We start from the raw sequence: 23727 nt of genomic DNA on the forward strand, positions 1-23727 counted from the left end.
CCTTAAATCCATTTAAAAATCTAAAGACATTGTCTTTTTCAACACTCTCTTGGAAGCAACTTTGATTACATTTACGATGGTGATAATGAGGTAAAAGCCTTGATTACTTTCTTGAAATAGACATCAACAGCTCTTGTACCTTTAGAGATGTTTGACAGAAAAAATTAAAAGCTTCATATCTTGACATCGTTGGACTTAGAGAATCTTCTATTTAACGTGTTTTAAATCTGTGATGTCGAATTCATATTGAAAACGATTGAGGCAATTATTGGTAAAATACACTCCAGTAACCATAGGTGGAGGGAGGGGGGCTAATAGGAGCCCCTGCCTCCTCCAAATGTTGAAAAATTTATATATTTTTTGTTTTATTTTAAAATTTTATTTTTATTTTTTAAAAATTTTATAATTTTATCTCTTCAAATATTAAATTTTTCATTTTCGTCTTTTCAAACCTAAAATCTTAACTTCCTGCCATTGCTAGTAATCATGCCACAATTGAATTGCCACATCTTGTTCATGGCATGTGGAGATCATCAGTAACCTTAGGCTCCGATATTATCCCATCAATGAAACCTAACTTGTTTTTGATTAATAGTACCAATAGATAAGATCAATTTCAGAAAGCATAATTATTCAAGGTGAGTTTGAGGTTTATATCTATTGATCCATGGTGATCGAAATTATGCAAGAAAAATGGTGAATAAGAGTTTTCAAGACGTGAGATGATCAATTATGAGTTCGACGAAATTGCCATTAAAAAAATTCCAAGAATCAATTCTATCAATTGAAATTTTTTTTTGAGAAATTGCGCAAGAACAGTAATAGAGAACCCTAGAATTTTTAACTCTACTCTAATACCATGTAAAAGAAAAGTTACAGAGAGGAGAAATTGAGTTAAAGATTAATAGAACTACTGCTTATTTCATTGATCATCAACTAATTACAAAGGAAATTTACTTACCTGCCAAGGAATTCATTATACAGAACAAGTCAAAAAAGAAAAGATAACTAACTTCCCAACTTTTTGCACTGTTACGCTATCTAATTACAAATTCTACCCGTAACTTACTCTAACTAATCAGTCTAAAGTCACGTGCATAAACTATTTGCCTTTGAATTGGTTGAATTTATTTATGTTAAAAACCCACTACTTGATATATTGTGCAATCTCGACTGTTAAATGCATGAGTTGATGTATCAAGGAAGACATGGGAGAAAATGGCAAGCCTATTTCTAGAATTTTTACGTATTAATTAATGTTAATGGATAAGATAAATAATCCAATCCACTAATAAAATTATAACATGATGAATATTATTTTCGAAAGTAAACAAAGTTCCTAATCAAGCAATTCAATTAGGAACATGTCATTTATTAGACAGTGATTGTCAACTTTCAAAATTGGGCATAAATAATATAAAGAAATCATAAAAAAACCTAACCCACCATAGCATATTCTTTAGTGGATCTCTTGTTATTCCTAATTTGACAATTTAATATAATTTGTTTTGAAGATTGAATAATTTATTTATTTAAAATTTTTATATACTAAAAAGGAAAAATCATGCAAGGCAAGCTTACCCATTTTCCATAACAAGAGAAATAGTAAGATTTCATCAAGTTATTATTATCAATACATATATAAACCTTATTTACTTATATTATGTGCTTTGAAATATTGAATAAAAGACACAGCAAAAAAGATTAGTAAAAAGAATAATAAAAAAGGGAGTGACGAAAGCTAAGTGCGCAGGGAGAGAAGTACAAATAACATGACATATACACTCACATGGAGGAGTGTAGAGAGAGAAAGAAAGGAAGAGAAAGAGAACGGGGCCTTCTCTCTCTCTCTCTCTTTTTTTTTACATTGCCATCTGTTATATTGGGGAGCACTATTCGGGTTTTTCAAAGCCTCTCAGTTTAAAAACTGAGGGGGCTTAGGTCCTTTGCATTTTAAGCTGATGAAGCCGAAGGAAAAAAGAAAGAAGGAAAACCCATTTTTGTGCCTTTTTAAAGCTTTCTATTAAGATTCTCTCTTTTTTGAGATAAACCCATTTTAGTTTTTCAACTCTTGAACCCTAGATTAAAGTTTGTTCCTTGATCTACTTTTGCATGTTGATCAGAACATGCATTGTAAAGGTGAGCTCTTTTTGTTTTGTTTTTTTGGATAAAGTTTTGAAAGTTTGGGTGTTTGGTATTGGATGAATGCATGTGAAGTTTTGTGATTGTGGCTTCTTTGGTTTTGATCTGCATCTTGTTTGGTTTTCTGGGTCCTCGTATATTTTGGATTTTGATTTCATTTAGCATTTCTTGTGATTTTCTTTTCTTTTTTTGCTGGACTTTTCTTTTCTAAAGTTTCAGATTTTTTTCGGATTTGTTTGGTGTTGTTTTTTTTTTTTTTTGAATTCAGGTTATATATGTTTGATACATAATAACTTGTGATGAAAAATTGAAAATTTTGGCTCCTATAAAAAATAAAAAAATTCAAATTTGCAATCATTGTTACTTTTAACTTGTGTATGACTGAGTTCTGCAATTCCAGGTAAATGAGATAAATTAAATATATAAGGGGTTAAACTAGGGAAGGTTAAGTATGTGTTTTGTAGGATAGATGTTAGTAGTTTTTAGTAGAGGAAAGCATACTGGAGATGCAGACTGGGGAAACACCTGGTTGCTAGTTTATAGTGCAAGTGCATTTCTTTATTGATTCTGTTCTGAATTTGGATTTTTGTTGCACTCAGAGTATGAGTAGTTCGATTTTCTTTGTTTTCTATATCTTTCATGAGGTACGGCTTGGCTTGTTTTATGTGTGAGCAGAAAGTAGGAGGTTAGTTGTTAGTTTTGAAATGTAGGCGAATATTCTAATTTCATAACTGCATGCGTAGTAATTGCAACGAAGATCCAAAGGTGCACGAAAATAGAGGAAAAGACATCGAACTAAAATGGTTTGGAGTTGAATTTTTTGTGTCAAATGGAATTTTGGGCAATTTTGGTGGTGGTGGGGTCATTGAAGCTGAATTTTGTCGCTTTTAAATCTACTCTTTCTGGTGCAACATTGCGGGGAGAAAGAAAAAGAAGAGTGGTGGGGAGATCCATTAAAAGCTTGATGAAAGAGTACAATAATTAGTGCATGTTTATGTTAAGTTGATAATACAGCTAATCTTTTGAAATCTTTATTTATGGCACAAATTTGTCAAGAGCACACATATGATACGGGGAAAAGTTTTAAAAATCCCTTGATAGAATGATTTATGTATTTTAAGAAGTCATTAAAATAGTTGTACTGGAAGTTTCCTGTATGTAACATGGAGCATTAACCATAGGTACAGCTAGATGTACATTCATAAACAATATGGTGTTGCTGCATCCCATATGGGGAGAAAATAGTAATTCTAGAAAATTAACTTTAATGGTATTGATTGAAAGGTAACATCATTCATATAAATTAACTGGTATTAGACAAGTGGAATGGTTGATGCATTTGTACCTTTCTGATTGAAGGCAATTATCACTTGAAGGCTATTTTGGTGCATCTTGTCTTTGAAAATATGGCAGCATTTGCAGCAAACTGTCAAGCAGGAATTAGATCATGGCTAATCATAATTGACATATACTTCGATGGCTTGTTGTTCCCTACACTACCTGGTGGGATGCAAAAATTCCATGAGCATAGTCGAATCTTTACTGCATGTCTATTCAAGCAAACATGTTTATTTTATAATTCAATGTTAGTTTCTTTATTTGTGTTTAAATGACATCGCCAATACACAATCATATAAGTGTAGTCTTTGCATTCCTCTGGAAGTGGATGGAATCCTTAGCTTAGTCTTACGTTAAAGGTTGGTTCATGATCACGACGTGCTACAACACATTGTAAAAGTAAGATACAGATAGAGAAAGAGAGCAATAATGTTATTCTCCTTATTTTATTGTTGTTTGTTTTAGTTTCCTATACCTTAGCTGCTGTTACTTTGCTATTTGTCATGCTGGTTCAGTGTAGACATTGCTGTTTATTTATATCCTGAAACCTTGAGTTCAGTTGAGAATGTGAGATTTCCATCTTTCTTTTCTTCTAAAGGCACAAATAAGAGAGGAACAAGGAGCAAATAATTCAGATATATTGTGTATATGAGTTTAGGTGTTCATGTTTTCAATTGGTGATTTGACATTAGCTTGGGTTGTAGTAAATCATAAATCTGATACCCAAGTGGTTATGGCTGTGGATGATCTTGTTGTTAGTAAATAACAATTTTAATGTTTTCTTCATAACATGATTTGAAGGTAATCGATTATGGTCTGTTATTGTTATCCATTTATCTTTTGTTCCATATATTTTTCTCGAAGACTGATTTTTTTTTTTTAGCAAAAGAAAACTGTGAAGGTGCTATTGGTTGATATTATTGTTAATATTCTACTTTTTAATTAAGTGATGTCAATGCGGATAAACTTTTTGGCAGTGGATACAAAAAAAAAAAAAAAAACAAAAATCAAACACCATTGGTGTTGCAAGATGTTGAGCTTACATGAAAGAGAGATTCCATTCATGTCAGTTTGACATTTAAGTATTTTATAGCTCTCATATTTGTGACTGTTTTAGTCAGGACTAAGCCAAAGATGAACAAGTTGAACCTTTGCAAATGTTCTTTATTCCCAAGCTATGAAGATGAGAAACATGCGTTTTGTTATTGCAACCAGATTTCATTTATGGAAAAGTTGGGGTTTTCGGACATCATTTTAATTACTGGGGAGGAACTTTTTGTAGTTTTCTTTTGAACTGTCTTATATTGTTCCTTCATTTGGAAAATAAGCATCTACTTTATTGCATGCCTTTAGGTTGTTTCTCTCTTTGGTATCTCTTTATGATTTCTTCTATTTGGTGACTTATGGCCTGCTTTATTTGGCACATTTATGGTTTTGTCTGCATTGACTTTAATGTTCATTTATGCTATTATATTATAGAAGAATTTGTAAATCTCTCCATATCCCTCAAAGTTTAGGATTCCTTTTATGGTTTTAAGATTATTGTAGATTTATATAAACTCTTACGCGTGGTGCATATGCATGCATCATGTCTATCTTTAAATTTCTTAACTTTGGGATTAATATGTTATTTTATCGACTTTCATATTCTAATATTCACTTGTGCATTAGTGGAGGTGTCTCTTATCTTTGAAATGGTTTGCAATGCTTCATGCAGGCATAGAAGTTTTTGTTTAAGTGTTTATGGTTTAGTATTCTAGATGTGCATCGTTGATTTGGTTTAACTGATAATGATTGTTTATGTAGATGTCTCTATCAATTATATGGTGGCATGAACTTAAGTGTTTTTTCTATTTATGTTTTCTCTTATCCGTCATGCTCATGCAATTATCTGTAGCTTATGAACAGAGAGTCTTTCCCTTTTCTGTTCTTTCCTTTCTAAAGTAATGTTTTGTCATAGTTGATGACTCTTATTATAAATAAAGTTTTATAATTCTGATGGAAATGAAGAATTTTGAAATGAAGTGTAAGATAAGAAATAGAGGTTCTTGATAAATTAGATTGAGCATTTGGAGCAAATTAGAGAAGTTTATATTGGCATCACCTTGACCTCAGCCATGGCATGCCTTTCTTTTCCTTGTGATAATTCATATTTATTGTTGGAAGTTGGAATATAAATCAATTAGTTTTCTTTTTCCTTGTTTTTAGGTTGACTTGCTAGTAATAGGAGTCTCATATAAAAGTACTGTTCTAGTTCATCTTTCTATCCTTTATTTCAATTCAAGAGTGCTTTTTGTTGAAGAGGTTTTCATGGCATGCAGTTTATTGAGCGAACTTTATAAATCCTGCAATTTTCAAACAAGTGGCATCCAAAATGCATAAAATGTGCCTTTTAAATAAGAGTGAAATATGAAAGCTGGAATAGTCATTTAGAGTTGTATATACAAATTAAATGTTATTGTTAATTGAATGGTAGAAAAAAGCACTATCTTTTCTTGTCTCTTGACAAGATCTATTGATATAAAAAACATGGTTAAACTTTCAAGTATGATGAGAATTTACTTAGAGACTCTTACAAAACACAACAGATCTGGATAACAAGAAAGCAATTTAAAACCATTCCAACTTCATACAAGGATAATCTTAAATATGTTAGATTTGATTTTCTCGTGCTGTTTGTGTCATCTGAGCTCCACTATAGTGATCTAGCAATCCATGTGAGATGTGGAGGGCTTGAATGTTGCCTTAGTCATTAATGGGATGCCTTCTCCGGTTATTGTTGTAGTGTAAAGCTGAAGAATTACCTGGTGCATTTGGCATTATTCTTGCAGTAGAAAGATTTTTGCTGAGCTTGGTAGAGATTATTTTGATTGATCTAGAGAGAGTAAGCATGTCTGGTTTGACAAGCGGGAGATATGTGGAAATTGAAAGATATATTTGCTTTTATTCATAGCACTGTGGGGTGTGGATGGATGGGTGGGTTTGAATGAATGTGCACAAGCACACGTGTATTGTGTGTGGTGCTATGGTGCATGTTTGAAATTTGATTATGAGTTATGGTTATTGATACTGCTTTATTGATTAATGACATACTCTTATTAATTCAAAAAGAGAGCATAATAGAGAAAAACCACATATGTATATTATAAGCAGTAAAAAATTTAATTGTGTTTTTCTAGTTTAGTGATACTTTTAAATATTTTAAGTTATTAACATATTAGTGTATAAATAGGTTGAGTGGCATGCTATCATGTATAAGAATTGTTTTCATTTTTCCTTCCAATTTTTGACACTTGCTCCTGCAAATTTTTAATTTTTATCTTTCTATGTACTATTTGGGTAATGAACTTGGGTATCGGTAAGGCTGGGATTTTTTTTTCTTTTTTACCCAGGGGGTGGGGGGGGTGGTGGTGGGGAGAGAATGCTGCTGCTTAAGTGAGTTAAAATTTAACAAGAAAGACTCTGTGTTTCTCCCTCTTTTCTGCTCAATTCACATGGAGTGCTCTGATTGTTAGGATTTTCTAATTAGTCTATTTGAAATCATATTTTGATATTTTGTATTCCTACCTTCCTTTTTGCTGGTTGGATTCCGTGACCTTGTCAACGTTGCCCTTTCCTTTTTTTTTTGTATGCATTAAATTGGAAATCCTTACTCTCTTGTTATACCTGAATGGTATCTATAATGAACTCTCCATATTACTGATTGATTGATGTTAAGGCAGTTGGTTTCTTGATTTGTGGTCTCGTATCCTGTACATGTTAATTGTTTGTCTTTCATGTAAATGTAATATAACTATACGATGGTGTGAGTGATGTTGCTCTAAAGTTAATGTAAACTTAAGGTTTAAAGTAACAATTAATTATATAGCAATTGTCTTCTTTGTAAGTCTTTATGTTACTCTTTATTTTGTGGTTACCATTTAATAAATGGTTTGGACCTAACCTATTTGTTCTGGAGGAATACATCTAATGCCTTAACTTATTGCTGGTTTATAGATTATGCAAAGTTGAACTGCATTTAGCAGAGATGTCGCTCAGTGCAAATATTGAAGATCTGCACGATGATGGTTTTGAGGGGTCACATGATGAGCACTGTATTTTGACGGAGGTTTTCTTTGGAAATGATACTGGCAGCACAAGTAAAAGGTGTCTTGTTACTGGAGTTATTAATTTTGAATGTGAGCATAGCAAGCATCCAGATACATCACTGTGTTCTAACAGTGCAAACTCAGCTGTAACAAGTGCGTCTTGCTCAAAAAATTTATACCAGGAGGATACTAATGCAGTAAATGAGACTTATGATGGGGTTTCTGTCTCAGGTAGCTTTCCTGAAAGATTTACTTTGGGAGAGAGGGATGACCAGAATGTGAGTGTCAAGCGAATGAAGTTTTCCGCTGGTGAAGTTTCTAGGTGTAAAGCAGAAAGGAGAAAGGCTTTGAATGCACCATTGCAGCCGAAGGAAATTGTTAGTGGCTTGTCCTCAACACCTACAGATTCCGTTTGCCAAACAGTTACGCTCCATTTAGTTGAGTCATCTGCTCAGGGGGTTACATCTAGTTGCTATCTGTTGAAGCGGCATGTAGAAAAGGACAGAGGTGCTGAAATGGAAGATGTTGATGTTACTAAGTCTAGAATACAAGACTTAGATTCAAATGACAGAAAAGAAGTGGTAGCTTCACCTGTCTCACAGGAGAGTTTTGCATCAAAGCTTGTAGTTTCAAGTCCTTCTGCCACTGCTGTGGAGAAGTTTGAGTCTCCTTTATGTGCTGATGAAAGAGTTGGTGGATTTCAACCATCTGGAGTTGAAGAATCTAAAAATTCTGGGGCAATGGACCCTTCGAAGGATCCTCGTCCTCTTCTTCAGAGCCATGTTTTTCACATACTCAAAGGAGCAGGCTGGTCTATTGAGAGGCGTAAAAGACCCAGTAGGAATTATATGGATACAGTTTATAAATCACCTGAGGGGAGGTTATTTCGTGAATTCCCAAAAGTTTGGAGAATTTGTGGTCAGGTTTTGTTGGCTGATAGGTACAACTTCATGCTGGAAAATGATGGTAAGAAATGGACTGATATGAGCCAGTTCTGGTCTGATCTATTAGATACATTGACAAATATTGAGAAAGAAGTTGACCAATTGAACCTTTCTAATGCATTGGCTCAGCATTGGAGTCTATTAGATCCCTTTGTAACTGTTGTATTTATTAATAGGAAGATTGGTTCATTAAGAAGGGGAGATGAGGTTAAAGCAGGTAGAAGTTTAGTTATTGAAAATAACAAGCAAAATGATGCTGTTTTGGCACAGAGAAAAAACAGTACAATGGAAAAGTTCCATTCTCAGGGAGATTTGCCAGATCAGCTTTGTGATTCTTCTCAGGCTGCTAAAAGCTCATTGACAGCTTCCGATAGGAGTTATGATGACTGTGATAAGCTATCAGGCAATGGAAGTTTGTCAAAATTCTATGGTAAAATGAGTAGTGGGGCAGTAAAATGTCTGAAAGGTGTATCTATTTATATGGCTGATCAAGTAGGTACATGCTTGGTAGATACTGACAACAGGTCAGAAACTTTTGGTTGCATGGTCAAAGGTCTGCAAATGGCTTCGTCACATGCTTGTGGGTCAGATAGCACCTGTGGTCAGCTAGGTGGTTTAAAGGATATTGATCGTGTTGCTTCTGGAGATGTTACCAATATGCGTCAGGGTTCTGAATCTGCTTCCCTTCACCAAGATAGCAACACAAGTTCTCCAAGCTCTGACAAACAAATTTCTGAATTTAATGTAGAAGCTCCTAATGAGGTTCCAGGAGAGGTATCATTCATGTCTCTGGAGGAAAAAGATAAAATATCTGGAGCTCCATATGCTGGAAAGGTTGGATATCTTCCACAGCATTCACAGGATAACCATCCAAGTTACCCTAGTGATAGCCTAATTCAGTCTGGGCATGGTGAAGATCAGTTGCAGATATCTGCTGAAGCTCTGAAATCTGAAACGAAGGATAAAAATTCTGTACAAGATGTTATTTTGAAAAAGAGGGTACGCAGGAGATCTAGAAAGATATCCGAAATTAGATTGACCACGTTATATCAAAGTGATGTTCTATGTTCTTATACTCCTGATATGAATGAACAGCCAGATATTCTTGCATGCCAGGGTCAACTAAATTCAAAAGAGGTCCAAGAATCCTTTGTAACCAAAGGAAACCTCCAGAAGTCCTCATCTTTTGGCTCTTGCCTACACCAAGTGGAGAAAAAAGGCTCGAAGTTTAAGAGGATTTGTGGCAATCGTGATGCTTCTAAGAACAGACAAAAGAAATCAACTAAATGCCAAATTCAAGATGATGACCTGTTGGTTTCTGCAATAATAAGAAACAAAGACTTAAGCTTGAGTGCTACCAGATCCAAATTGAAGGTGCCCAAAATTAGAGCTCGGACCAAGCTCAAGAGCAAGAAGGGTCGCTGCAAGTTGCTTCCTCGAGGCACGGGTAAAGGAGGAAAGCATATTACTGAAATTAAGTTGTATAATATTGGATCCAGAACAGTGTTCTCATGGTTGATCCTAGCTGGGGTAATTTCTCTGAATGATGTCATTCAATATCGGAACCCCAAGGATGATGCTATAATTAAAGATGGTCTTGTTTCCTTGGATGGAATAACCTGCAAGTGTTGCAACAGGGTGCTATCAGTTTCTGAGTTTAAGATTCATGCTGGATTCAAGTTTAACCGTCCCTGCTTGAATCTTTTCATGGAATCTGGTAAGCCTTTCACGTTATGTCAGCTGCAAGCATGGTCTGCTGAGTACAAGATGAGAAAAAATGGGATCCAGAAGGTTGAAGCTGACGAAAATGATCGAAATGATGATTCCTGTGGTCTATGTGGGGATGGTGGTGAACTGATTTGCTGTGACAACTGCCCTTCTACTTTTCATCTGGCTTGCCTGTATATGCAGGTTTGTCCTTTCCTCTGTGTTTTTTTGCACTGATCTGCACTTTTTTTGGTCATAACTTATCTGCAATCTTTATTATTCTCCTTAGTTTGTTTTCCTTTTCGTGCAGCTTCACTAATTTTACTTATCTCAAATATATATGCCCAGTCTTACTTATCGTTGTTTAGTCTTGCAAATTTCTTTTGCAGTTACGAAGGGCTATTCTTGGTAAAATTTCATTTTTGATTGCAAACATTCTATATGTTATTTTAACTTTGGAGCTTGTAATAGGACATATAGTGTAAGTAGCAATCATAACTTTGAAACCGATCTAGTTTACCTCTATGACAATAAAATTTGAGCAAGTTTAAGCTATGTCATCTTTTGCATTTGCATGGTTAGATATATGGGTCTAGAATAGCACCAGAGCATTTGGCTCATTGGTTGGTGCATGATCCCCTTGCCTAAAGAGTAAGGTTCGAATCCCCCCTCCCCAAATTATTAAAAAAAAAAAATCTGGCTCTAGAATAATAATTCTAGTTGAGATATTGCCTAGTAAATGCTTATCCCTGTTGAAAGGGCTGTATAATTGAATATAATGTTTCATAGACAACAGCATAATGAGCTTTAAGAATAACAAGATAGACAAGTGAGAATCATGTAGGTGCTGTGCATTTTGAGCGATAGATTTAACCGATGATTTGTTAATGGAGTTTAAGTTTAGGAGTCCAATAGCAGGCATCTTATATTTGTACAAGATTGAGAACATCAAAAACAGCCATGGCAATATTGATGCTTACATTTTGTACATAAAACAGGTTGTGATTTTCTCTTCCTTGTAAAAAGAAATTTATTTTATGTACAATATGTATCATGTAGAAAATGTGTAGTTACTAGTATGTTCTCTTGACTGCCCTGATTCAGTTCAAACCATACAAGATGGTCTTCGTTTCCTCTGTATTCTTATTCTATAGTCTCATAAATGTTGGTAAAAACTTTCCTCTCTCTTCTTTGTTTTAATTTTCTATCTAAATGTTTCCTTTTGGCTTTGAAGGCATATAAACATACTAGTGAACAATGATTTTTCCCCTTATTCTACAGTTAGGTAGTATTTACTCTTGGTATTATGACTTAGTTTCGCTTCTGTGTTCTATAGATCATGTGGATTACTCTAATTTCTTTGTTTTGTTTTTTCCCTTCCAAGTGTGTTGCTTTATTATAGGTTTCCCTTCTTTCTTTTTTTCCAAATTACTAATTACTTCATGTGCTCTATTTTTTTTTGCTTGCAGGAACTACCTGAGGGCAATTGGTATTGCTCAAATTGCACTTGTTGGATTTGTGGGAATTTTGTTAATGATAAAGAGGCTTCAAGTTCGATTGATGCATTCAAATGTTTACAGTGTGAGCACAAATGTAATTCTTCCCCCTTCAGTATGACATTTCCTCTGAAAAGTTTAGATTTTTATGAAGACAGTCTACAGTTTCTTAAAATATGATTTAGACTAAAAAGTCTTACCTTTAATTGGAGGCAGGCTACTACTTACTGGTCTTAAAGAACACTTATCTTTCGCTTGTTTCTTGATATAGTTTTCTCAGTGAGCACAAGGTAGGAGAGTGTAACATATATAACTTTTTGTTCAAATTGGAGTTGGTTATTTCTGTTGTAGAGTGTAACATTAAGAACCTTTATAACGCCTTTTTCTGAGCATGAAGTTCTTGATTGTTTTTCTTAACTTAAAGCTTTTTGTTGAAATTGCAATTTGGCCCTTTTATATAAGCTTAAAAGATTTAGGTTTTTCTTCCTTTTTTTTTTTTTTGCTTTCGTATTGTTTCTAAGTATGCACAAACCCATATCACTAATTGATAGTTATGCATCCAATGCATAATGGAGTGCAGTTGAGTAAGCTTCTCTGCCATAATCCAATAATGCTAAGTAAATGTCTTACTATTCTCTGTTTTTTTTTAATAAAAATCGCCAGGAAATGTAAATCTCCTTTCAGGACTTGAAGTAGTTGTTTCGTGAAATCATTATGGACAACATACACATTTACCATTTTAAGTTTGTTTTGTTTTGTTTGCTTGTTTGTGTGTGCGCATGCGCTTGTTATTATGCTTCTCTTTGTGATTTGTGTTTCTAATTTTCTAGCTATCATAACATTTGTAAACAGATCATAAGGCATGCCTGAATGATAAAAGTCAGTTTGAAGAAAAGGTTTCTGATACTTGGTTTTGTGGGGGAAGCTGCGAGGAGGTACTTTTGAGATTCAAACTTCTTGACTCTAATTATTTTGTTAAGAATATGTTGAATTTAGCATGTAGAGAATGCTTTATCTATTCTGTGCATGAGTTCGAGTCTTTTCCCTTTTGTGGCTTGTTTTTGTGAATATCTGGTTATTTTAAATCAGCAATTTGGTAGGTTTGGGCTGGAACATCCCTTTCTCATCCCAGTGCAAGATAAAGTTGAGCTGCCTGGATCTTACTAAACCCTGAAAAGAAAGCGGGGGTTTGAAGCAGCTCTTTCATTTTAGTCCATGAGCTGCATAATAAATGCTGTCATTTGCAGCTTTGTTGGGCAAATGCAGGCAACATCTAAATTTCAATGTGGTCCAAACTGTTTATGTAGAAAATGCTCTATATTGATTAAAGAATGACATTTAGACACAATATGGTCAAGTCAACATCAACCACATGTCAGTCTCTATGAAGATTACTTCCCAATGACATTTCTTCAAAGGCTATATCATCATCCCTTTTAAAATTTTGCATGCAAGACCACATGATAACAATACTTATCCATGCAATGCAGCCTTAGCCTATGCACTGAACCCAAATCTTCTTCTAACTACTCTTTTTAATCCAATGTTTATGGAGTAAGAACTTGCTGAAACTATTTAATTAGGTTTGGGCTAGGCCAAACCAGGAAGCTCCAGTAAGTACCCTCTTTACCTCTAACTTGTTTGTCCTTTTCTTCTTGCTTCCTTTTAAATAAATGGTAGCCACCTTGAGTTGTTATTCTAAAAGCTGCTTGTGCAACTAGGTTATGTACCCTCTCATCTCTTCTAGTGCTTATTTCCCGTATTATTTAGGTCTGGCCTGTTATTGTGTAGGTTATTGCAGTTCTGTCCCTTAGCCTGTTTTGCTTAACACTTTGGAATTTGATTGTTAGTCTCATGTAGACCTAGGAAATTTTGGTTGCTTGCCTCTACAAGCTGATGGAACCTTTGCTTAGAATTCTGCTATAATGAATTTACATTTTGATGTTATAATTGTTCCTCTGTTTATCCTGTTTTTAGAATATTTGCCTGATGCAACAATATTAGTGTGAGTAACTTAGTTAAAGTGATTCAGTCCACCATTTTTGTATTGTGTTGACCTCCAGGGTCCAGCTCCTTGGATTCCTTTTCTTTTCATTTCAAGATCATATTATTAAAGAATGTGACTATTGAGAAATAAAAATGGTGGAAGTTTGGATCCTTTCTTCTTTGTTAGTGCGTGTCATTTAGCCAACAAGGAGAGATCCACAAGGTCAAATACCTTCTAATTTTCTCTTCTACTCTTTTCTTTAATAAGTGATTGGTGTCTTCTTTTTTGATAGTTGTGTAGCCCATAATGCCTGCATTTATGTTTCCACTATTCTAAGTTTTGTTTAATGTATACTTATTTCCAATTAAAAGCACTTGTTCTTGCATTTTTAGCTATGCTGCATCTCAGCTTTTGAACTTGAAGATACATGTGATTCATGTCAACTCCAGAGTTCCAATCCTGCCATCACAAAAGACCTTACCTTTAAATGATCATTTGTTGTCTATTGTACTATAACTCTCACTGCACTGCCCATTTTTCTAACCTAAAAGGCAATCAGTTGCTGCATAGATGTTGGCTATGATTGTTTAGCTACAACAGTTCGTTGGTTGCTGTGGGTTGGTGTTTTCCACGTATTTGCATTCTAAGTTCTGATACAAGGTTTACTGATATTTGCAGGTGCACTCAGGTCTTAGTTCTCGTCTGGGGATGATTAATCACCTTGCTGAAGGCTTTTCTTGGACACTTCTTCGATGTATTCATGAAGATCAAAAATTTCACTCTGCTCTAAGGTTTGCCCTGAAGGCAGAGTGCAACTCAAAACTGGCTGTTGCTCTGTCCATCATGGAAGAATGCTTTCAGTCTATGGTTGATCCCAGAACAGGGGTAGACATGATACCCCATCTCTTGTACAATTGGGGGTGAGAGACCTGGCCTTTCTGATAACTTTCCTTGGCTTTTACATTTCTACACAATCTTTTTCTTTTTTTTGACTCCTTTTACAGCCTAACATTTGATCACTACATTGTTTTATAGTTTGTACTTAAAATTCTGTTCATTTCATGCTCTGTCATCATGATCATCTATTTTGTAGCCATACTGGTTTTTTAAGTTCATTTCTTTCAAATTTTAGTGTCATCAAGTCTTTGACCTGTCTCATTCTATGCCACTCATAATTTTTTTTCCTGGTTGCTAGGTTGCTTATAATATGCTTCTATAGGGTGAGCCCTGCCCCTATCCTATTTGGTTAGATGCCTATTGGGAGTTATGGCCTAACTGAAATGAATCCATGTTGGTTTTAATCTTGTGTGTTCATGTATTTGAATTCTGTCATCTATATGATTTATAAAGAGTGGCAAGGCTAGGATTATCTACCAGAGAAATGGGAGAAGATTATTGGATAAAAAATACAAACAATAATAAAAGGAGTTCTTTTAATGAATGATTATTATTGAAAGTACTTGTATGCTTCCTTGCAGTTGTTCGAAGCTGGTAAGCAAACAGAATGTTTTTTAACAAAATTTGTGTTTACTAACATGCTTTTGTTGTTTTTAAATGATCAGGTCGGATTTTGCACGCCTGAATTTTTTTGGATTTTACTCTCTTGTCTTGGAGAAGGATGATGTGCTGATATCTGTAGCATCCATCAGGTAGTATTGATATTGTCCAAAGGTATTTGTTATTTAAATAATTTTTTTAAAAAACAACTCATAACATATCATAATGTTATGTTATCCCTTGTTTCTTGCCGAATGTGATATGAGAACAAGTTTTGACAACAAATACTTTTTCTTTATCCAAATATATATATATAGTGATGTGTTGGTGTGACACTTGTTAGCATCTATGTTTTAAAAAAAGTTGAAACCCATCTGCTATAACTTATATGGTTGGTTATAGTTGGGAAGCATTGAGGTTTTTGTGCATGATTGATTGGTGTGGATTAATTCTGTCTGGTTGAATTTTCATGATAATGTGAATGAAGACTTGAAATCTATAGATCTGCAAATTTGTTTTAAGCCCCAACCATTCAATTTTGCCTTTTCTTCCTCCAGCCTGGTTTATTAAACAAATATCTCACGTATTTTAAGATTTATGATATCTTAGTGAGTTCGGAGCCTTCTACTTGGTCCACAGTCTATTTTACTTTCAGTCTTTCTCTGTCATTTGCTCTAGGATACATGGGGTAACAGTTGCAGAGATGCCTCTTATTGCAACTTGTAGCAACTACCGTCGGCAAGGAATGTGTCGACGCCTTATGACTGTTATTGAAGAGGTATTTATCTCTTGGCAGTATGTTCAAATATTATGCACAAGTTGTTTGTCCTTGGAATTTAACTTTGCAAGTCCCTCACAGTTGATCGACATTATTGCTTATGATTTTTCATATGAATCCTTTTTGTGACTTAATTTCTTTGTTTTGTTCGCCGTCTGGATAAATGCTGCCTCTAGATGCTCATCTCATTCAAGGTGGAAAAGCTTGTGGTAACTGCCATTCCAAATTTGGTGGAAACATGGACCAAGGGTTTTGGCTTCAAGCCAGTGGAGGATGATGAAAGAAAAACACTTAGTAAGATCAACTTGATGGTGTTTCCCGGAACGATATTGCTTAAGAAGCCCTTGTATCAATTCCAAAAAGCAGATGGACAGTCAGGTAGCTTCATTTCCTCTTAAAGTTGATTGTCTTCAAGTTCTAGAGAAACAAATTTGATCTCCATGGTTATACATGAGCAGGTGATACATCATCTTTGCAACAAGATAAATCAACTGAACATTTGAGACAAGAAGAATCAACTAATGTAGGCATTCATCCTGTAGGAGATCGATCAGCCAAGTCTGTACAGCCTTTTGATGACAACTGCTATGCAAATGAAGCCTGTGCCAAAATAGAAACTGAGCTTGTAGGAGACAAGAATGAGCAAGAATTGGAACTTGATGGAAAAAGGGAAATCACTGATGGTGTTGGAGAGGAGTCATGCGATAAACCAGCCTTAAGAGATTTAGAAACTACTAGATTAGGTATATGTACTAAGGGACAGCCTGTAGATGAATCTATACATTGGTCTGACAGTAATTGTTGCTCCAAAGATGTTAGGACTGAGCTCGAAGACAGGCTTAGAGTTGGGTCTTCTCAAGAATACCCTGCTGCAGAAACTAACTCTGCATCCCAATTGGATGGTTGCTGTTGCGACGATGAAGCTGGCGCTGAATCAAAAGTGGAGTCTGTGCAGCAATCAGATTGCCTTCGTTTAGATAACCGTAGCGCTGAAACGGATGACCAGGTAGTTGAAGAAAAGAACATACAAGTAGTTGAGGGTCAAGAAAGTAGTTTGCAGGAACAATTTTCAGAGGTGTCCTGTGAAAAGCCAGATTTGGCATTAGTTTCTATTGTTAAGACATGTACTTATAACGAGACACTGGTTTCTTTAGAGGAACAGCTGCAGAAAGACTGTGAGTTGGATGTTAAGTGGCAATAAAATTGTAAATTTAGGAAAAGCTCATGCTTTTTTCCCCCATCTTTTCAGGTTTGGCCACGGTTATAGCAAAGATTTCCAACTCCAGTTACACCATATGAACCAAACTCTTCTCTCATAGACCAGGGCCAGAATGTCCATTGAAAAAGAAGCAGGAAAGAAGTCATATTTGGCAAAAGAGGATTAAATGCTTAATGACCCAAAACTCTAGAAAGAAAGTTAAATGTCCCTTTGATGTATTAGGAATCATCATCTATAGGTGGTTAGATGTTTTCTTGTACAGGAAGCATGACTTAATAGATTAAGCACAGCTTTCATACAAGTCTTTCCAGTGATAGTTAGAGTGTCTCTTTCTCATCAGAAGAGACTGAAGAAAGCAATGGAATGAGAAAAGGGCAACCAAATGCACTTCCGTGCATTGTGTGTATAATATTATTAAAATCATAAAACTCTTTCTTCCTTATTTTCTTCTAACATTATAGACATAATATCTAAGTAACCTTCACAACTGTTCAAAAAAATTTAAATAAATTTTATTTTTTTAATTATATTGAATTAAATTTGTATATTTTTATTTTAAATTAAATTAATTTTTATAATTAATATTTAATTAACTGTTGTTAAATAAAATATTGTTTATTGTTTAATATCCGGTGGTATGTTGATCACGTGATTATAAAATAATTAATAATAATTAATTAAAAGTTAATTATAAGAATCTATTTAATTTAAAATAAAAATAAAAAATTTAATTGAATGTAATAAAAAATAAAAATTGGTTAAAATTTTTAAATAATTTTAAAACTTTTTCGAATATTGTACTTTACATGTAACGTCACGTTACATTTAAAAAATGAATTGGATTAAGAATTGAAAATGATTTGACCCGTACCCGAAACCCAAACCCATAAACCCAAAGATCCATATAACGACCGCTAACGGTAGATCAAATCCAATAAGTCTGGGAAGACAAGAAGTTTTCTTCACTTTGTCACTCTCTCACTCCTTTCCATTTTACTTCCCTTCCACTCCAAATGAAACCTTCCTTTCTCTCCTAAACCACTTTCCACCTCCCCCAATCTCCCCAATCACAGCTATGCCCTCATCTCCCAAATTCTTCAATGCGCGCACTTCGTCGCTGGCCACGCGCCCCACCAGGTCAACGGTCCTGATCTTCTCCGCCCTCCTCGTCTTCGCCATTGTCTCTTTCCTCTTAGCCCTCTCCTCTTTCCTTTCCTCCGGTGGATCCGGTTACCGATGCCGGAGCTCCGACCCGAGATCCGTCCGGGTTCTTTGGGACAGAGCAGGGAATGGGAATAATGGTGTCGCCGGTGGAGATGACGATAATGGGACGAAGAGGCATAAAGTTATGGGCTTTGTTGGGATCCAAACCGGGTTCGGTTCGACCGGTCGGAGACGGTCCTTGAGGAAAACTTGGATGCCTTCGGATCGTCAAGGCCTTCAACGGTATGTAAAAGTTTTTGATATAGTAGTATAATTTTTTTTAAAAATTTATAATTATGGTAATTTTAGTTCTAATTTATTTTGAAATGAAATCAATTGCATTTTCGTCTTAATTTTAGAAGAGAACGATTAAACTTGAATTACCGTTATATTTTAAATACCTTTCAAAAAAAAAAAACGGTATATTTTAAATATTTGTTCATCCGTTAATCAAATATAATTTAATTTTAAACATTTTTTTTCCATTTCTTTTTCAGGTTGGAAGAAGCAACAGGATTAGCATTTAGGTTTATAATCGGTAGAACAAATGATAAGTCAAAGATGGCGGAGCTGAAAAAAGAAGTTGCAGAATATGATGATTTCCTGCTGTTAGATATCGAGGAGGAGTACAGTAAGCTTCCATACAAAACGTTAGTTCTTTGTCAAATAGTTTAGTTATATCTGTTGGTCATGTTATTCTTTGAAAGAAAATTGCTTACTTAGAATTTATGCTTCAGGTTAGCATTCTTCAAAGCTGCGTATGCACTCTTTGATTCTGAGTTTTATGTCAAAGCTGATGATGATATATATTTAAGGCCAGGTGACTTGGTTTATTAACTCTTTTACGCGTGCGTTTGGTGTTGTTCTTTACCTTAATGGTGCAGCTTTATGTGGTTAGTTAACAACGTTGTGCTATATATTTCAGATCGACTATCACTTCTATTAGCAAAAGAACGTTCTCACTCGCAGACTTACCTTGGATGCATGAAAAAGGGGCCGGTATTTACTGATCCAAAATTGAAATGGTTAGTTCTGGTAAATTTACTGTTTTAATCTATGTTTTAGATATCTCTTTTAACTGCTTTCTTGCTTTGTGTTTCATGTGCGTGTTTCTCCTTAGTTGAGGCGGTGCGTTCTTGCTGTAAATTGATATAAGAGAGGATAGTTTGCTATTTTTGGTGCTTTTTTTTTGGACAGATGCTATCTTTGGTTGATATGGCATCTATTAAAATCTCTAAAAACATTTTATTAAGGGCACAAATGTTGAGGAAAAGTCAGGAAAGCACTTTTTTTTGGGTGTTTTAAGCTATGATAATAGGAAAGGACCTTAAAGAACCAAAAGTTATTTAAAACCAGATCAGTCAAAGTGGGCTGCAAATTTACTCACTATCAATCAGTTTGTAGAATTTTAGGCCTTATGAGAGTTGTACTTCTTTCCACTTCTTCAGGTATAATGGCACACCAAGGATTGTGACTACAAGGGTAGCAGAGAAATTTTGTTTGTACATTATAATCTTTGTCTTAGCATCTACTATTAGAATCATCACATAGAGAAACTAACTCAACCTATTAAGATGGCCTTGATCTTGAATGTATTCATGTGAAAGGATGAATTTCTTTGTTGATAGTTTCATCTTTTAAGATCTATGGTGCTCTATACCTTCAAATATATGTATTCATACATGCATGCACACATACATACATATGTCCATACATATATTTGAGTATGTATGAATGCATTCATGCATGCATGTATGGATGTATGAATATGCAGCTCTAAAAAATTCTCTGAAAATTGCAAGAGTTGAGATGCACGACTGTGGTTTTAACAATAGATGATGCATTTGATTTTACCTCTTTATATTTAAGATGTTCTCACACATGCATCTTGTAGATGTCTATATACTCTCCTTTGTTGGTGATTAGATGTGTAGTATACCATGTTGTAATGCACCTTGTTACATTTGTATTTGCCCACACATCGACTTATACACTTTTAGGATAAGGAAGATATGGTTTGAAGCTTTTTGTGAAAAGATATATCATGGTTTGCTATGCTTAATTATATTCAACAAGATTCAATATTTGAGGGTATGGGCTCAAAGGTTGTCTTTACATATTAACATGCAAAGTCATATACCTGTAGAAACCTTGAAGGAAGATTTTAATGTGTTATATTACTTTGGGAACCAATAGATATTTACTCCTAGAGCTTAGGCATTACCCAAACCTTGCAGTTGTGCAGGCAAACATAAGTGAAGGGTCATCAACAGAATTTGCTTAAACAAAATATGTTAGTCATTTCTGTTTTTCTTTTGGATACTAGAATGTCAATGAGACCTATGTTGCCCCAATAATGTGTTTCATGGATCATAAATTTATGCTCAGCTAGTAGATCATAAATTTCTGCTCAGCTAATACAATTTTGATGTAATCAAATTTGACTAAATTCATGCAGGTATGAGCCACTATCCTATCTACTTGGCAAGGAATACTTTCTTCATGCCTATGGTCCAATATACGCTCTTTCAGCTGATGTTGTTGCAAGTTTGGTTGCCCTGAGAAACAACAGGTACTCTTAATGATTTCAGATCTACTCACATTATTATCTGTTAAGCCATTTCTTTCTATTTTTATTTTTTCTTGTTCCATCCTTGTCTTTATTTGGATTGGGAACTTTCACTTGTAGACAATGTATGTTTGTTTCCTAAACACCCAAGTCCAATCCTTATTTTGAACTCAGCATGCTTAGCTTGAAATGTTCCTCAAATGTTTGAACCCTTGTTTTGAATTATTTTGTCATGGCTGGCCTTGTTTCTCAAGACATCTAATATAAACTGAACATTATGTATACTAATCCAGCTTTATATCTTTTCCCCTCCTCCTTTTGTTGTGATTAAGGAGGTTGGAGATTTCTTTTAATGGAAATTGTATTTGTTTGAAAATAAAAGTGGGATTGTATGAGGAATGCATATTCTGGCGTACACTTTGCAAGAGGTTCTTATCCTTGACAGCTCCTTTTGTAACATTAGATGAAGTAATGTTACTGATGATGCTTTATCTTCAGATCTCTAATTTATTATGTTGTTTTGCCACTTTGTATGAGTTGCAGTTTTCGGATGTTTAGTAATGAGGATGTTACGATTGGTGCATGGATGCTTGCAATGAATGTTAACCATGAGGATAACCGAGCATTGTGTGAGCCAGACTGTACGCCATCATCTATTGCTGTCTGGGATATCCCCAAATGTTCAGGTTGGTGTCCATTTGAAGCTTACAAACTGGTGCACCAATAATCATTCTAAGCTCCAAGAGTTATTAATTTCTATGGACTTTAGAACAGAAAAAAAAGAAAAAAAAGAGGGTTGGTGTAGAAGTTGTTCTCTTTAAAATTTAATTCTTAATCCTTGGTACGGTACATGATCCCTGAAGATTTGTTTACTGAAATACGATGGGTTATATATTTCCCACACTTGTTTGACCGTGTTTCTATCAGTCATATGCTGTGTTGTAACGTTACTCTGGCAATGCAGGATTGTGTAATCCAGAGACGAAGCTATTGGAACTCCATCAGAAGGATGCCTGCTCGAATAGTCCAACTTTGCCATCCGATGATGATTAGCTTTCTTGGCCTTGAACTTGCACGGGTTTTGTCCAACTTGAGAAAATGTTTCAGAGAATTGCTGGCTCTACCAAGTTGATCTTGCTGCCACCAGACATATCTAAACTTCCCTCTCCTTGTTCAATTACCTCAAGCCATTTTTGTCGTCCACAATTTTTTTTTTTTGTGTGTAGTGTAACATACAAATCTTTTTTTCACCGACGATGTAAGTTGCCAAGAGATTTTTACATTACCATTCTTTTTAAAGATTAAAATGAAAACTCACTTACCTGATTCCATTACCATTCTTTTTTCCATGTATCGATCTCCGTTGTAAAATGCTAGATCCAATTATCATCAAAGATTAATATACATTCTTGTAATAAGATTATATTTAACGAGACAGAAACAAAAGGAAGGGTAACAAAAAGAGATATCCGAATGCTACACACTTATGATATTAATTATGTAGGCATTGACCGGAGACAACCAAATACAATAATAGTAATCTAAAGAAGCAAAAGGAGGTACCAAAACAGGATCACAACAACAACAAAAGCATCTCAAAGTATGCCATTGCTGAGAAGAAAGCCAAACACGATCACAACAACAGTAAGAGCATATCTAAATTGACTTGTACGTAAAATGAAACGTTACCTAAAACTCCCCACTCCAAACATCGTTACCGAACATCACGATCTTTTTTTGTGCTGCAATTGTGTATGTTGGAGCACCGTTGGCAGCATTCTCTTCAACTCGAAAGATAATTTTATCACCAGGCTTGAGGCTTTTAGCACGAGCGTACTTGCGCCAATTTTTTTGAAAAACAGGTTTAGCATAATCTTTACCTTTTCGTCTAATATAGTATCCAAAATCCTCCCATTGGTTACCGGATACATCATGGACTGAGAGGGATATTGTCCGTCCTCCTTCGTAACGAGGCAGATGCTCCCTGAAAGCACTAGGAATTGCCATTTGCTTCTTAACATCAACCTTTGTGAGGTATTTCTCGAAGGACCGCATAGCTGAAAAGAACACTACGAAACGAGCTCACTTTAGCTGAATAAGAACGATTTGCTTCTCTTGGACTAACACCCTCTGACCCTCCTACCTATTTATAATAGTTAATGCGAACAATCTTCGTCGTCAGATTCTTATCGATGATTATGCAAAAGAGGTTTGAAATGACAGCATTCAGCGTCCCCTGCACGTAACTCTCCTAGAAATGTCATTTTCCATTGTAAATAGAACTTGCTATTGTTCATACATCAAAGAGTGTTTGGTATATACCATTTGTAATACCCCTCACAAAGTATTTATTATAAAAAAAATTAAATTAAAATTATTAAGCTATAGTTTTATAAAGATAATAAGTAGATATTATTTTAGTATTTTATTTATTTACAATTATGACCTTGAGTGTCTTAATAATTAAAAAAATAGAAGAAGGGGTCTTTAAGTAAAAGAAGAAGTTTAATTAAGTTAGTTTTATTATCACGTTTAAGTTAGTGGGATTAAAGGTCAGTTTATTTATCCCATTTAAGTTAGTGGGGTTAGGTAGTTTATAAGTTTTAAAAGAACAGACAACAACTTACGTTAGTTCATTCATCAGATTCAAACAACAGACAGTCAGAAAGGCTTAATATCAGGGAAGAAGAAAGACAGAGGAGAGGAAAAGAGATTGCTGATTAAGGTATGTTTGGGAATTATATTTTCATAATTTGAGT

General features: G+C 34.8%; 2 protein-coding genes across 5 annotated transcripts; both read left to right on the top strand.

Annotated features, from left to right (window-relative positions):
* The first annotated feature begins 1818 nt into the window (after positions 1 to 1818).
* On the top strand, positions 1819 to 17197 carry ROS4 (Acyl-CoA N-acyltransferase with RING/FYVE/PHD-type zinc finger protein). Of its 4 annotated transcripts, XM_088808443.1 has the most exons (10): positions 1829 to 2139; positions 7477 to 7721; positions 7800 to 10423; positions 11689 to 11812; positions 12568 to 12650; positions 14381 to 14622; positions 15265 to 15351; positions 15878 to 15977; positions 16154 to 16355; positions 16436 to 17197. In XM_088808443.1, exons 2-10 carry the CDS (start codon positions 7508 to 7510, stop codon positions 17176 to 17178), a joined length of 4419 nt encoding a protein of 1472 aa, XP_088664569.1. In that variant the 5' UTR covers positions 1829 to 2139; positions 7477 to 7507; the 3' UTR covers positions 17179 to 17197. The 4 variants fall into 4 exon arrangements, 3 of the variants coding, with proteins under 3 accessions (XP_007021704.3, XP_088664569.1, XP_007021701.3); XR_001928781.2 differs by having other exon boundaries at positions 1819 to 2139; positions 7477 to 10423; positions 16154 to 16435; positions 16520 to 16645; XM_007021642.3 differs by having other exon boundaries at positions 1827 to 2139; positions 7477 to 10423; positions 16520 to 17197.
* A 947-nt stretch (positions 17198 to 18144) lies between these two features.
* On the top strand, positions 18145 to 22305 carry LOC18594160 (Galactosyltransferase family protein). Its single transcript, XM_007021643.3, has 7 exons — positions 18145 to 18642; positions 18897 to 19049; positions 19137 to 19219; positions 19325 to 19424; positions 20858 to 20971; positions 21512 to 21654; positions 21933 to 22305. Exons 1-7 carry the CDS (start codon positions 18272 to 18274, stop codon positions 22019 to 22021), a joined length of 1053 nt encoding a protein of 350 aa, XP_007021705.3. The 5' UTR covers positions 18145 to 18271; the 3' UTR covers positions 22022 to 22305.
* The last annotated feature ends 1422 nt before the right edge of the window (positions 22306 to 23727 follow it).

This window comes from Theobroma cacao, chromosome 7 (assembly GCF_053813885.1).
Source record: "Theobroma cacao isolate CCN51 chromosome 7, ASM5381388v1, whole genome shotgun sequence".
In the NCBI taxonomy this organism is placed as follows: Eukaryota; Viridiplantae; Streptophyta; class Magnoliopsida; order Malvales; family Malvaceae; genus Theobroma; species Theobroma cacao.

Coding starts and splice junctions, on each gene's coding strand:
- ROS4 (XM_007021639.3), top strand. CDS start 7,508: ATGTCGCTCAGTGCAAATATTGAAGATCTGCACGATGATGGTTTTGAG. Junction 14,623..15,264: donor CATCTCTTGTACAATTGGGG/GTGAGAGACCTG, acceptor TTAAATGATCAG/GTCGGATTTTGCACGCCTGA. Junction 15,352..15,877: donor ATATCTGTAGCATCCATCAG/GTAGTATTGATA, acceptor CATTTGCTCTAG/GATACATGGGGTAACAGTTG.
- LOC18594160 (XM_007021643.3), top strand. CDS start 18,272: ATGCCCTCATCTCCCAAATTCTTCAATGCGCGCACTTCGTCGCTGGCC. Junction 19,050..19,136: donor AGTAAGCTTCCATACAAAAC/GTTAGTTCTTTG, acceptor TTTATGCTTCAG/GTTAGCATTCTTCAAAGCTG. Junction 21,655..21,932: donor GGATATCCCCAAATGTTCAG/GTTGGTGTCCAT, acceptor CTGGCAATGCAG/GATTGTGTAATCCAGAGACG.